The sequence below is a fragment of the Scyliorhinus torazame genome, chromosome 18 (assembly GCF_047496885.1).
Source record: "Scyliorhinus torazame isolate Kashiwa2021f chromosome 18, sScyTor2.1, whole genome shotgun sequence".
Lineage (NCBI taxonomy): Eukaryota > Metazoa > Chordata > Chondrichthyes > Carcharhiniformes > Scyliorhinidae > Scyliorhinus > Scyliorhinus torazame.
The window spans coordinates 42,602,337-42,616,804 of NC_092724.1; the positions used below are offsets into that span (position 1 = coordinate 42,602,337).

General features: G+C 42.6%; 1 protein-coding gene across 1 annotated transcript; it reads left to right on the forward strand.

The window, feature by feature from the left end:
* Nucleotides 1-1,037: 1,037 nt before the first annotated feature.
* Nucleotides 1,038-12,677, forward strand: LOC140395168 (iron-sulfur cluster assembly 1 homolog, mitochondrial-like). The gene is made up of 4 exons (XM_072482671.1): nt 1,038-1,160; nt 4,993-5,046; nt 10,076-10,181; nt 12,230-12,677. The coding sequence occupies exons 1-4, from the start codon at nt 1,038-1,040 to the stop codon at nt 12,376-12,378; spliced, it is 432 nt and encodes a 143-aa protein (XP_072338772.1). The 3' UTR covers nt 12,379-12,677.
* Nucleotides 12,678-14,468: the final 1,791 nt, after the last annotated feature.

A 14,468-nucleotide genomic window follows, 5' to 3' on the forward strand; every position in this document is an offset into this window, starting at 1 on the left:
TGTTGGCCTCGATGCCACTCATTGCCAGCGCCATCTCCTGTGCCCGTAGCCTCTGCCACTCCTCCAAGCGGCTATGGACCTGCTGGAGTGATGCTGACATCTTCCTCTGAACGCCCCAGCCGGTCTCTCTATGCGGAGATGGTCTCTCTATGCGGAGACATTTCTTCACCCAAACAGTGGGTGGAATTCATTACCACAGGAAGTAGTTGATGCTAAATCATTGAATATATTCAATAGGTGGCTAGATATAGCACTCGAGCTGAATGGGATCAAAGGTTATGGGGAGAAAGCTGGAATAGGCTATTGAGTTGGATGACCAGCCATGATCGTGATAAATGGTGGAGCAGGCTCGAAGGGGCTCTTCTATGTATCTAGATTCAATTCCCCTCACAATATCTGAAGTAAGAGATTTAATAGATCTGTATCTGTACAAGGTGCTTATTTTTCCCACGCGAGAGATTAGTAACACATCTTCCAATGTCAGGACAAATTTGAAGACTTTTATGGTGATTGTGGATTTGTTTCGTGTTTATTGTCTTTGTACAGCACTGTTAAAAAAATAACACGGTTGGGTCAGAGAAGGGGAGAGGAAGGTTGGTGCAGGGAGGGTGATAGAATATGAGTTCTGAAATTGGTTCACCATTCACTGGTTTAACATTTGAGAAATGAGTGAATCCACCATCACAAACACCTCTCCACCTTTAAAATCCTCCCCCAACATTCGCCAGCCAGGTTTTTGGTTACTGTACCTCTCTTTAACTCTTGCATCATCCATTACTCCTTGCCCAATGACCCCGTTAGCTACCTCAGAATGTTTTCTGTTTTAAAGGTGCCATACATCTGCAAGCCTGATAAATTCCGGCTCATTAATTCGGGCATTTCGGCAGCAACTCAGCCCCACACATAGTTGGCAGAAATGAGAGACGCTCCTGCCCCAACTTTGGCTCGCTTCACCTGCCGGTTGCTATGGGCGTCCCCGCCCCCGCCTCGTTGCCATAACGCAACACGGCCCTCTGTGGTTGGTCAGGAGAGGGCCAATGAGAGGCCGTGTTGCTGAAAGTGTCAGAGGGAATAAGATGGCGACGGCGGTGGTGAGGGCGAGTGTCCGAGCGGCGAGAGACCGGAGGCTGAGGGTGCCGGTTAGAGCCGCCCTGCTGCTGGTAAGAGAGTGGGGAGCGGTTTGTCAGGAATTTGTGCTCAATTCTGGAAGATTCCAAAGTTCGTGCGGCCCTGTTCTTGAGAGGAGAGGAGAGGAGAGGTGTTTGAGATAATCTTTATTATTGTCACAAGTAGGCTTACATTAACACTGCAATGAAGTTACTGTGAAAATCCTCTGGTCGCCACATTCCAGCGCCTGTTTGGGTACAGAGGGAGAATTCAGAATGTTAAAATTGCCTAACAGCACGTCTTTTGGGACTTGTGGGAGGAAGCCGGAGCACCCGGAGGAAACCCATGCAGGTACGGGGAGAATGTGCAGACTCCGCACAGTGACCCAAGTGGGAATCGAACCTGGGACCCTGGTGCTGTGAAGCAACAGTGGTAACTACTGTGCTTCTGTACTGCCTATCTGGACCGAGTTGGTAGGGAGAGATAAACTGTCCTTTGGCAAAAGGATCCAGACAGAACCAGTGGACACCTATTTAAAGTGGTTGGCGAAGAAACAATGAGAGAAGGAGGACTTTTTTTAAATACAGCAAATGGTTGGGATCTGGATCCCACTGCCTGAGAGTGGTGGTGACAGATTCAATCGCAGCCTTCAGAGGAGGACTGCATAATTAGCTGCAGAGACAAATTGTCCTTGAGCATAGAAATGAAAATGCTGATAATTAAGTCAGGCGGTATCTTTGGAAAGATAAATAAGTTACCCAATCAGAGATTTTAATTTGCTCAAATCCACTTACATAGTTAAAATTAGGTCCAGTTTTTCATACCAGTGACCTTCTGAAAGGTCATTGAGCTGAATATTTCTTTCATTTTCTGTTTTTATTTCAGATTTCTAGCATTGTCTGTATTTTGTTTTTAATATGTGATTAATACCTATCTGTTCCATAATTAATTGTTTGGTAATTTCCTTCTGGTTTGAGAGGATTGGCTGAGAGACTCAAATTTATTTAACAAAAACTGCCTAATTGATTGTGTTAGTATACAATGGTATAATATTTGTACACATTGTCAACATCAGATTAATCTTCTCTAATGTTAAGGTCCAGTTATTGGTTCTGTGACTGCCCTCAGTCTTGTAACATTACCATGACCCTCATATTAAGTCAGTAATTCTTAAACAATATGTACTTTTAGCCCTGTCTGTCATTTCAACTCTCACACCTCTGACATTTCTGAAGATTTAAAAACCATAATCTTTCCAATCCATTATATAGTATATTAGAAAATATTGTACCTGCAGTGATCTTTAACAATTTTGCATTTGGTTCAGATGATTTAGATGGAATTAATTCACCGGGTCCGCTACTTAACAAATGCTCTGCTTCCACCAGTGTTGTCCGATCCCTGCAATCTTCAAGACTTCAAAGGACCTATTAGAACCCAGGAGATCTCTCATTAGACTTCTTCTGCTATAATCCATGCCATGACCCCTTCTTAGTGATCACAAACCTCTAGGTCACATATTCATTATTTCCTGATCCTATAACCGTCTCCAATGCTCCTAGATCCTGAACTCCCAACCGTGCCTCTTCACGAAAATATAAGAAATGGGAGTAGGACAAACAATTCATCGGGCTTGGTCTGCCATTCATTATGGTCAGTCTGAACTTCTATATCAGCTTCACTTTCCTGTCTTACCCCTATTTAGTTTGGGTCCTTTAGTGCCCAAAAATCTATCCTTTTTGTGACTATAATAATAATCTTTATTGTCACAAGCAGGCTTACATCAGCACTGCAATGAAGTTACTGTGAAAAGCACCTAGTTGCCACATTCCGGCGACTGTTCGGGTGTACAGAGGGAGAATTCCCAATGTCCAATTTGCCTAACAAGCACGTCTTTCTGGACTTGTGGGAGGAAACCGGAGCACCTGGAGGAAACCCATGCAGACACTGGGAGAATGTGCAGACTCCACACAGACAGTGACCCAAGCTGAGAATCGAACCTGGGACCCTGGCGCTGTGAAGCAACAGTGCTAATCACTGTGCTACCGTGCCACCCTTGACAATGACTGAACATCCACAGCCCACTGGGTGAAAGCATCACTACAATTCACAAATCACTGAGTGGAGCAATTTCTCAGTCCTGAATTGCTGAACTCTTGTCCTGAGCCTTAGAATTCTAAGTCTTAGAGTTCTAGAATTTTTAGCCTCTCACCATCTCAGAACCCTGTGATTAAAGATCCTCTTGACCTACCACGAGCAGCATCACAAGATATCTGCTGGTCATAAGATATGCACAGGCCTGACATGCTACTGGAGATGGAAAACCAATATCTTTAAAATCAGAGTGAAATATAATTGTTTCATGCTGGCAACTTGTGACATACAGCCAGCTGCTGCTGTTGACCTCCACCTAACGTTCCGCGAGAGTCTAGGAACGGTTGCCACCGCCTGGACAGACCCTCGCAAGGCAAACTTTATCCTTTCCAGCTTGATGAACCCTGCCATATCGTTAATCCAAGCTTCCACGCTTGGGGGGGCTTCGCATCCCTCCACATTAGTAGGATCCTCCGCCGGGCGACCAGGGACGCAAAGGCCAGAACAACGGGCAGCACGGTAGCCTTGTGGATAGCACAATTGCTTCACAGCTCCAGGGTCCCAGGTTCGATTCCGGCTTGGGTCACTGTCTGTGCGGAGTCTGCACATCCTCCCTGTGTGTGCGTGGGTTTCCTCTGGGTGCTCCGGTTTCCTCCCACAGTCCAAGGATGTGCAGGTTAGGTGGATTGGCCATGATAAATTGCCCTTAGTGTTCAAAATTGCCCTTAGTGTTGGGTGGGGTTACTGGGTTATGGGGATAGGGTGGAGGTGTTGACCTTGGGTATGGTGCTTTTTCCAGGAGCCGGTGCAGACTCGATGGGCCGAATGGCCTCCTTCTGCACTGTAAATTCTATGAAATACGTCTTCTTTCGGCTCCTGCATTCCCGGCTCATCCGCTACCTCAAATAATGCTATCCCCCAGCTCAGCTTGACCTGGGTGTTCACCACTTTGGACATAGTCCTCGCAAAGTCCCTCCAGAACCCCTCCAGCGCCGGGCATGTCCAGAACATGTGGGTGTGATTTGCTGGGCTCCCCGAGCACCTCTCACACCTGTCCTCCACCCCAAAAAACCTACTCATCCTCGCCCCTGTCATATGCGCCCTATGGACAACTTTGAACTGTATTAGGCTGAGCCTGGTGCAAGAGGAGGCAGAATTAACCCTATTCAGGGCATCAGCCCACAGATCTTCATCCAGCTCCTCCCCCAGCTCCTCCTCCCACTTACCCTTTAACTCCTCCACCAAGGCCTCCTCCGCCTCCTGCAGTTCCTGATAGATAAAATCACCCTGTCCTGAATACTTCGTGCTGGGAGCAGCGGAAAGTCCCTCAAATGCCGTCTCTCAAACGCCCTCACTTGCATGTACCTAAAAGCATTCCCAGGAGGTAACCCAAATTTCTCCTCTAGCGCCCCTCTGCTCGCAAAAGTCCCGTCGATGAATAGGTCCCCCATTCTTTTAATCCCAGCCCACTGCAAGCTCAGAAACCCCCCATTCATCCTACCCGGAACAAACCTGTGGTTCACTCGTATCGGGGACCAGACCGAGGCCCCCACCTCGCCCCTATGTCGCCTCCACTGCCCCCAGATCTTCAGAGTCGCCGCCACCACCACCGGACTCGTGATGAAGGAGACGTTGGTTTAACCATTCTTCTGAACTATGGCATTTCTGACAATTCAACTCTTCCTTAATATCATAGCCATCAACCAGTCTGTCTTCAAATCGACTGTTATATTTGTTATTTATGGCAGCTCTTTTATCATCTTAATAATGTACATTGTTTTTTGTTTTCAGACTTCATCTGCTGTTCAAAGAATTAAAAATCTTCTGGAACACCGACCAGAATGTGTATGTAATATTTTGCACTTTAAAAAAAAAAAAAGATTGTAAGCCTTGAATCGAAAACTGATCTAGACTGTTAACTAAGTGGTGACTGACAATCATAATTGTAACTGACGACAGGCCCAGAAAGTAACTTTTTGTGGGGAAGGGGTGAATTTTGTGCTTATTTAAGGGTGACTACAAGTGATAAGAATTTAACCCTTTTGTGGCGCCCAAGATCCGATGGTATTCAACATTTTCTTAGTCTGGCATGGTGTAGATCATATGGGCAATGGTTTTTGCCCAGCTATGGAGGTGCACCCTCACTTATAGCAGTGTTTCTCATGTCAAGTGTTCCTACCATCTTCGAGTAAGACTACAACTTTACTGATAATTTTGGTCCGTTGTCTCCAGTCCACCAGAGACTGGATTTAAACTGACTTTTTTTCCATTTGCTTTTGGAGGAACCTCACCTTAAGTTGTTTTAAACTCGTGTCCCAGAAGTGAAAGGATAGTATCTAACACACCGCAATACACATTTCCTCTCATTTTATTTATTAATCTGAGCCACATTACTTAGAATCAGTTATCTGCCTTTTTGTTATTGGGAGTTATCTATCAAGGCTATGCAAATTTATAGTTGTACAGATATCAGTACATGTGTTGGGTTTGCTTCAACTATTGCTGGACAGAGTGACTCTTGAGCTGCTTCCACTAATGTTGTTTTATTATCTGAACAAAAAATAGTGTCAGAATCTATTACTCCTTTGTAACTGATTAAGAGTTAAAGCAAATAAAAGTTTAATTGGAGTCATAGGGTCCTGGCATATTAGCAAGGAACTTCCTCAATGCTCTGGTTATTGTCATGACGGTCCCTACCATTGATCATGTTCATATAGACAGAATTTGCCTGCAATTTGCAAAGGCCACTATAACATACTAGTACAGTACTCCACAATATAACGAGAATATTCCTTTTGCCCAGATGTTTCCAGCTCCACTCCACTTGCCATTTTATTTAAACTACAGTCAAACTTAGTACAAGCTATAACTTCATACTGCTTAGAGGGAATTAGAACAGCTTAAGCACACAAAAGGTTAACAAGGTATTATTGATATAAAAACGAAGTGCTGGAGGAACTCAGCAGGTCTGGCAGCATCTGTGATGAGAGATTCAAAGTTAACATGCTGAATAATACCGTCACGTGCTGACAGCAGGTACCGTACCCAGAAGTGGACACCATTCCGATCTCTGGGCCTGCCGTCAGTGTACACCCAATAATATGGTAATTGTCACAAATTAGTGGCAAGGGCGGGTTATAGACTGTCATTCCACCCAATCCGTGTTGGAAGGCAACATAATAGTGACATAAAGGTCAGACAGTAGAATGCGTTAATAGCAGAACAAGGGTCAGCCCTCTCTGAAAGCCAACACAAACTGGAGGAACAAGACGTCATCTTCCAATTAAGTACTTTACAACCGTCTGGACTTAACATTAATTTCAACAACTTCAGACCATGAATTCTCTCCTTCATTTTAATATTTTCTCCTAGCCCTCTCCCAGAAGGACAGTCTTTTACTTCTCTTTATATTTTGCTTTTGGAGAATCATAGAATTTACAGAGCAGAAGGAGGCCATGTGGCCCTTCAAGTCTGCACTGGCCCTTGGAAAGAGCACCCCACTTGAGCTCCACCCTATCCCAGTAACCCCACGTAACCTTTTCGGACACTGAGGGCAATTTATCATGGCCAATACACCTAACATGCACATCTTTGGACTGTGGGAGGAAACCGGAGCATCCGGAGGAAACCCACGCAGACACGGAGAACGTGCAGACTCCAAACAGACAGTGACCCGGGCGTTGTGAATCGAACCTGGGATCCTGGCCATGTGAAGCAACTGTGCTAACCACTGTGCTACCGTGCTGCTCTTGGAGCAGTGAATTGAACCTCTGACACAGTTTCTGAACCTAGTTCAAGAACTCTTCAGACAATTGCTGGGCATTGATATGAGCCTCAGCCTAAGCCAGTCTAGTAAATGAGGCAAAGTCAAATCACTTGCTGACTCGTCATCTAGACTTGCATGAAGAATGACTCACTGGGTTCAAGTAAATCCGCATCTAGGGAACCCAAATCCCAGCAGGTTAGAGGTTCTGTAGCATGAGATTGCAGGGGTGAGGGTTACCTCCTAGGATTCTACTAGGAGGACTTGGGCACCTAAAGGTGATGAGAGCTGTAATTCTAAACTGTGATGCTGTTCTGTTTTTTGATCTTTATTCCACTATTAACATCAGCCTTGGCCTTTAACTCTATCATTAACACTCAATTGCCTAGTGTTCATGACCTCTTTGTCAAATCTCTCTTGAGCTCCCCCTATCCCTGACCTTCTATTTTGCTCCATCCCCTCTCTTCAACATTATATTTCTACCTTAATCTCTGAAGAAGTCATACAGACTCAACGTTGACTCTGTTTCACTCTCCACAGATGCTGCCTGACCTGCTGAGTCTTTCCAGCATTTTCTGTTTCTTTAATTAAAATTGTAGCAAATCATGCCAACCATGTCAATCTTCATAGGCAGAAGTTTTAAAAATCAAGTCTCTTATCTTTTGGCATTGAAAAGTTGTACATTAATTACATAGTTCCCTGCATAGTGGTCTGCATCATTCGAATGAAGGGAGAGATGATCTAGGAGGGCAAAGCTGCCCACGGGTTCAGTGCCGCCCTTGATAGACATGACTAGCTGATTCTGAGATCTGAGAAGAGGAGGAATCCCAGGCAAACCTGTGTTGTGTGATGCTGATGTGATAAGAAGGATTTGGTCCCAGAGCCACAAAAAAGGCTCAGTGAGATCATGTGGTCTGTTCAGTTAGCAAAATCTTTATGGATGCCCTTGGGGCAGTATAGAATAGTATGCAACTCCGTCGAGGGTTTCTGGATTCCTCCTGATCTTTGGGGTCCGTCCTTTACCTGAGAAACCACAAAGTCCTGAGCCTCCGTGTTCCCTTCTTCCTCTCGCCCTTCTCCTAATCTTTCTCTCTTCACTGGAGGCTGTGTCTTCAATGGAACCAACAATCCCATCTGTCACAAACATCCCCCCCCCCCCCCCCCCTTCCGGGTCATGGGAAGAGGAAACATTCCATAGTAAAGGTCGTCCAAATCAGCGGAGAGGCTTCTTCATGAAATAAATTCTCTGCACACTCAAATGAACAGTTCCTGCAGTCAATTTAGCTTGAACTGCAATTTAGCTTGAACTCAGCTGCAGTTTTAAAAGACACCCAAACAAGCTTGCCCTTAAAAATCGGATTCCCCACCTGTCATGAATCTCGCCCTGAAGGTGTATTATTTATTGCCTTCTGACTTATTGCAATCAACACAGTTGCCTGATAAAGCAATATTTAAATAAGGTGGGCAGATTCCTGACTTTTTGACCCGCCCATTTGCTGTATTATTGGAAGCTAGCGTGACAATATCGTAAACGCCGCCCAACATCAACATTCCCCATAATAAGCTCCACAAACTGCAAAACGTTCCCGATCTTGGGAGTGTAAAATTCAGCCCAATGCTTAAAGTCCAGTATGACTCTTTCATCACATTCTGAAGAAGTTATATTAGATTCAACGTTAACTGTTTCTTTCTTCACAGATGCTGCCAGACCTGCTGAGCTCTCCCAGTGCTTTGTTTTGTTTTCAGATCTCCAGCATCAACATCATTTTTCTATTATTTACTTATGTTTGCTCTTGAGGGCGGCACAGTGGTTAGCACTGCTGTCTCATGGCATTGAGGACTGGGTCTGATCCCGGCCCCAGGTCGCTGTCCATGTGGAGTTTGCACATTCCCCCTCCCTGTGTTTGCGTGGGTCTCACCCCACAACCCAAAGATGTGCAGGGTAGGTGAATTGGCCATGCTAAATTGCCCCTTAATTGGGAAAAGATATAACACTTTTTTTTTTTAAAGTTTGCTCTTGTATTCAGTGCAATCGTAATGATATGTAGCTTTTGGGATGAAAGGAATCAATATGGGGGAAAGGTGGGAACAGACTATTGAGCTGGATGTTCAGCCATGATTGTATGATTGGTGGAGCATGCTCCAAGGGCCGAATGGCCTCCTTCTATTTCCTATGTTTCTGTGAGGTGCACACTAGGGAGCTATGACCTCCCGTTGTGTCTAAAATAAATGGAGCACTTAATGCACTATAACCATATAACTCTGAAACTACTATTAATGCAAAAAGATAATGGATATTGCTTTCTGGCCAGTATGAGACTGCTAATTTAAAGGTGGATGTTTTAAGTAGTGGGTATTGTATGTGCAGCTGAAACCCTTGAATGGAAATCAAAATTACAGAAGTTCAACTTTTAAATTTAATCTAAAATTGCAATGATTTCAAGTATAACTTAAATTTTTTCCTATGATCTTGGTGAAAAAAGGGTGGGTCGTCATATTGAGATTTCAAGGTTCTAAATGTTATTGACCAACTGAATCCTAATAAATTGTTTGATCATCCACGACTCTAGTGACTTGAAAGGGAAAATAACATCTTCACACAGAGGGTAGTGAAGTGTTGAATAGATTTGTCTGTGGCAGCCGTGAAGACTGATACTATAAACAGGTTGATGAAGGAGCATAATCATAGGATCGCTACAATGCAGGAGGCGGCCATTTGGCCCATCAAGTCTGCACCGACCCTCCGAAAGAGCACTCTACCTAGGCCCACTCCCCTAGCTCCACTTACAAATCTTTGGACAGTTAAGGGGCAATTTAGCATGGCCAATCCACCTAACCAAATATTTTGAAGACAGTAAGAGGGAAGGTACATTGGTACTTTTTCAATATTGGGACTGACCAGATAGTCTTTACCAATCTGTGCACACGTGTGCCCCATCTCATTGTCTTTCCAGGGAGAATGGACACAATCCAGGTTCATGACTTTTGTTCACTATTGATCTGTGTACAGTTAAGGTTGTGTCCTTCAATTTTATTCCAAGAGTTATTCTGATATGTATATATTAAAGCTGCATTGACACTGTTTAGAGGGTTTTCCTTTTTCTTCTTCAGGTTGGTTTGAAAGTTGGAGTCCGCACTCGTGGTTGCAGTGGTCTCTCATATGTGATAGAGTACGCAACGGAGAAGGGGAAATTTGATGAAGAAGTTAATCAGGATGGTATGGAATGTTGGCAATTATGGTGAAATGTTGTTAAACATTCCATTTGTTTAGTCTAAACTAAAAATTCCCAGTGTCACTTTAGAGCCTCATTTGATCATCATTCCCAGGCCAAAACTGTGGGACAAGTGATTACTACCAGGGCTCGCTTGTGATAATGAATTTGTTTCAGAGAGTAAGAGAGCTGACTGTATATTTGTGATGAGAACCTCTGTCTACGAACACATAATACAAGAAATTCCAAAATAAGATGGCGAAACAAAGAAAAGTCCTGCATTTATTTAATGGCATTCAGGATGTCCCAAAATACTTTACAGCCATTTAAATGTAGTCACTGTTGTGTGGGAAATACAGTAGCCGATTTTTCCATATATGCTCCTGCAAGTAGCAATGTGATAACCAGATGGTCTTTTTTTGTGAAGGATTATGATTGAGAGATAAATATTTGTCAGGACACTGAGAAAATGTCCCACTTCTTTTACAAAATAGTGCCATGGAATCTTTTACATATGATGGAGCTTTGGTGAATGTCTCTTTGAAAGGATGACCACCAACAGTACAGCTCTCCTTCGGTAGTGCACTGGAATTCTAGGATAGATTTTTGTTCAAGTCTGTGGCGTGGGACTTGAAACCAGAACCTATTGATTTACCAACAATTTATATTTATGTTTTTAAAGTAATTAACACTTCATACTAGAGCTATAAAGTAAAATTTGGCATTGAACTACAATAAGTGATAAGAGGATAAATGGCCAGAAACTTGGTCAGAGAGAGGGGTTTTAAGGAGTGTTGTGTCGAACAGGAAAGAAAAGTAGATTTGCAGGACGTTCAGAGGAGGAATACCAGGATGTAGAGCAGTGATGGCCAACCTGTCGCCCGGTGACCACATGCTGTCAGTCTTGGTCCTGAATGCAGCCCACTAGACATTCTGCTTGACCGTTGCCCATGCATAGGGTTGCCACATTCCGCTGATTTCCATCCATATATTTTTTTCCCTATCAGTATGACTGGTGATTGCATGCAAAGCAAGGGCAACAAAAGTGAGGTGCTTGCTGATTGCGCACAACATTGATTGAGAGCTGTGCCCATGCTCCCTCTGTGTAAACATTCATTTTGCTTTCACCATTTGAAGTTGATGACAGTTCCATTAATATGTAAATGATTAAGTATTTTCTGTAGCTTATGAAATATTTGGTATACATTAAATGCATTTAATCTTGAGGCTATGCTTGGAGAATAAATTTAATTTTAATCTTGCGGCCCATCGCGATGAAGAAGGGCCACTCAGTAGCCTACCTTGTCCATTAGTGGTGTAGAGCCTACTCGACTGAAGGAACAACCTCAATGGTGAGACAATTAAAATCAGATTCTCAGGAGGCCATCATTAGATGAGCATTGATATCTTGGAAGGTTGTGATACTGTAGGAGATTAGAGTTAGGAGTCCAGGTCATGAAAAAATTCTCATTTTCTAATCCTATAATCAATGTTGCTTGACTCGGGGCCACTGTAGGCCGCCGAGCACAGGAGTGATGTGTGAATAGGATTTGATGCAAACCAGGGCAGGGGCAGCAGAATTTTAGATGACCTCACGTATACCAACTGAGCCACAGCTGACCTCAAGATCTTTATATTTTGATTGAGGCATATGCTCACTGTGCAATAATCAGCTGTGTGGGCGGCACAGTGGTTAGCACTGTTACTTCGCAGCTCCAGGTTTGATTCCCGGCTTGGGTCACTGTGGCGTCTACACGTTCTCCCTGTGTCTGCATGGGTTTCCTCCGGGTGCTCCGGTTTCCTCCCACAAGTCCCGAAAGACGTGCTGTTAGGTGAATTGGACATTCTGAATTCTCCCTCGGTGTACCCGAACAGGCGCCGGAGTGTGGCAACTAGGGGCTTTTCACAGTAACTTGATTGCGGTGTTAATGTAAGCCTACTTGTGACAATAAAGATTATTATTATAAACTTTTGACAATTGAGTTAATGAATATTTAAACCATTTTATCCCTCACTATTATCCAATCCATTCATTGTTTTATTTCCATTTCAGGTGTACGTGTGTTCATTGATCAGAAAGCACAGTTAACCCTGCTAGGAACAGAGATGGATTTTATTGAAACAAAACTTTCTAGTGAATTTGTTTTCAATAATCCAAATATTAAAGGAACATGTGGATGTGGTGAAAGCTTTACTTTGTAAATATTTAGAAAAAAATAGAAATATTTATCATGTATATAAAAATAAAGGTGTAAGTATTGTGTAACCACATAGATGAGCTTTGCGATTTTCTCAGACTCTTAAGTATTGTATATGGATTCTCAAGAGGAAAACAAGTCTGTTGAGAACACCAAAGGGATCTTAATCTGTGATATTTACATCCATCACTCTGTTGCAGCTTTTCACCTATGTCTGCTGTATATTGATGAAACTTGTAGTTACAATCTTATACTGTGGATGCTGGATATGTATACTGCAGTAAAAAAAAGTTATCAACTCCAGTTTTCCCCAATCCTGTCTTTTTGTATAAAAAGTGTTTACTACTGTTAACTTGCTAAATCATGCACAGTTCTTTTGTGGTGGTAATGTGTACAAGAACTCTGACTTGTAGGATATAAGATTCTTATAGATGGTAGGAAGGAGATTCATTGGTCAAAAGAGTAGGTAAGGTGGTGGTCTCTTCTCTCTCTCTCTCTCTCTCTCTCTCTCTATCTATTTCCCCCCCCCCCCCCCCGCCCCGAGTTTATTTCATCATCACATTAATTTTCTTTTACTGAAATCATGTGTCTGGACTTGAATCAAGGTATGAATGTGTTAATTTTCAGAAGTGCTTGAATCAGCAAATAAATTTGAGACTTAACTGCTTCTGGCAATTTACTGACTCATGGATATAAATGTTTTTAGTATATGACTTGACATGTTCCTGTAACAAATGGCAATAGTTTAATCAGCATGTTTGTGCTAACACAATCAGCATGCTGAGTGACCAAAATTAATCCCATGTTCTTGGAATTAAAATATTCAGGCACTTAATTGGATTTGCAGCATGATACAAGTTTGAAATTAATTTGTTGCATTTAGTTTCTAAGACGACTCCCAAATGTGCATCTTTTAAGAAAAAATGAAGTTGCAAATTGAACAGTTTCTTCACAGCTCATTCCATAAATTTTCTATAAGAAATTAGGACTGGAAGCAATCATCTGGGTGCAAGGAAAAGATCAGAACATTCTCGATGGGTCAAGGCATCAAAGGAGAATATAAAGATCAGTGGGTTGAGATGATTAGTAAATTTAGAAACAAGGATTTTGAATTAAATGTTTCCTTCCACCCTCTTATAGTACAATCTCTACATATAGAAGCGTTTTGAAGTAAAAGTTAATCAAGTAGTGTGCTGGCAAACATTTTGTTTGACATAGTCTGCCTTCCAGAATTTTTCATTAATATATTGGTCGTTTAGATTAATGAGGTAGTGGACACCAGATAATCCAAACTGATTTCTCTTTCCTTCCCCATAAAATAACAAAGCAGCCCATGTAGACCTCCAGCAGAACTTGGACAACATCCAGATAAGCAATTATATAATGCAACTGATGTTTCCGATGGAGATATGATGCTTCTCCGCCAATCAGTGTTTGTTTAGGAAAATTGACAACCAAAAGAAGTAAAGTCAGTCAGCTCATTGCAGATTGTAGGAAGTTGCTAACTTCCACTCCAACATCCAGCAATCAACTCCATACAAATCTGGAAATTGAAGTTGGGACTTTCCTGGTCTGTATAACTCAACTAAGTAAATCATTTACGCACTGAGCCAGTGGGGTAGTAACAACTGTGTAAGTAGATAGCAAGGGTGTGGCTCTGACTGAACCATTTAAGGTGAACGGAGATTGTTTTTTGCAACAATATGCTGTGGAACCAACCAGGGAGCATTTGGTATTGTAATGTGGAAGGATTTATTCATGACCTCATGGTTAAGGATCTTCGAGGGAATAGTGACTATAGTATGAAAAAAAATGAAATGAAAGATGCTAGAATTAAAAAGTGAAGTCCTTGGTAATTACATAGGCACGAGGACCAATTTGACATGAATACAGTAGGCAAAAAGGTTAAAAGGTAGGACAGCTAATGAGCTTTTGTTTGAGATACTCAATTCCTCACAATTAAAATATATTCCAGAAAGGTGGTGAGGGGTAGAAAATATCTATGGCTAAGCAATGAGGTTAAGGACAATATTAAAAACAAAGGTTTACCATGTTGCAAAGGCCTGTGGCATGCTGGAAGTTTGGAAAACCTTC

Bases quoted from the DNA above. Each gene is read 5' to 3' on its own strand.
- LOC140395168 (XM_072482671.1), top strand. From the start codon at position 1,038: ATGAGAGGCCGTGTTGCTGAAAGTGTCAGAGGGAATAAGATGGCGACG. The intron at 1,161-4,992 runs GTAAGAGAGTGG...TTTTGTTTTCAG, and splicing joins TTAGAGCCGCCCTGCTGCTG to ACTTCATCTGCTGTTCAAAG. The intron at 10,182-12,229 runs GTATGGAATGTT...TTTCCATTTCAG, and splicing joins TGAAGAAGTTAATCAGGATG to GTGTACGTGTGTTCATTGAT.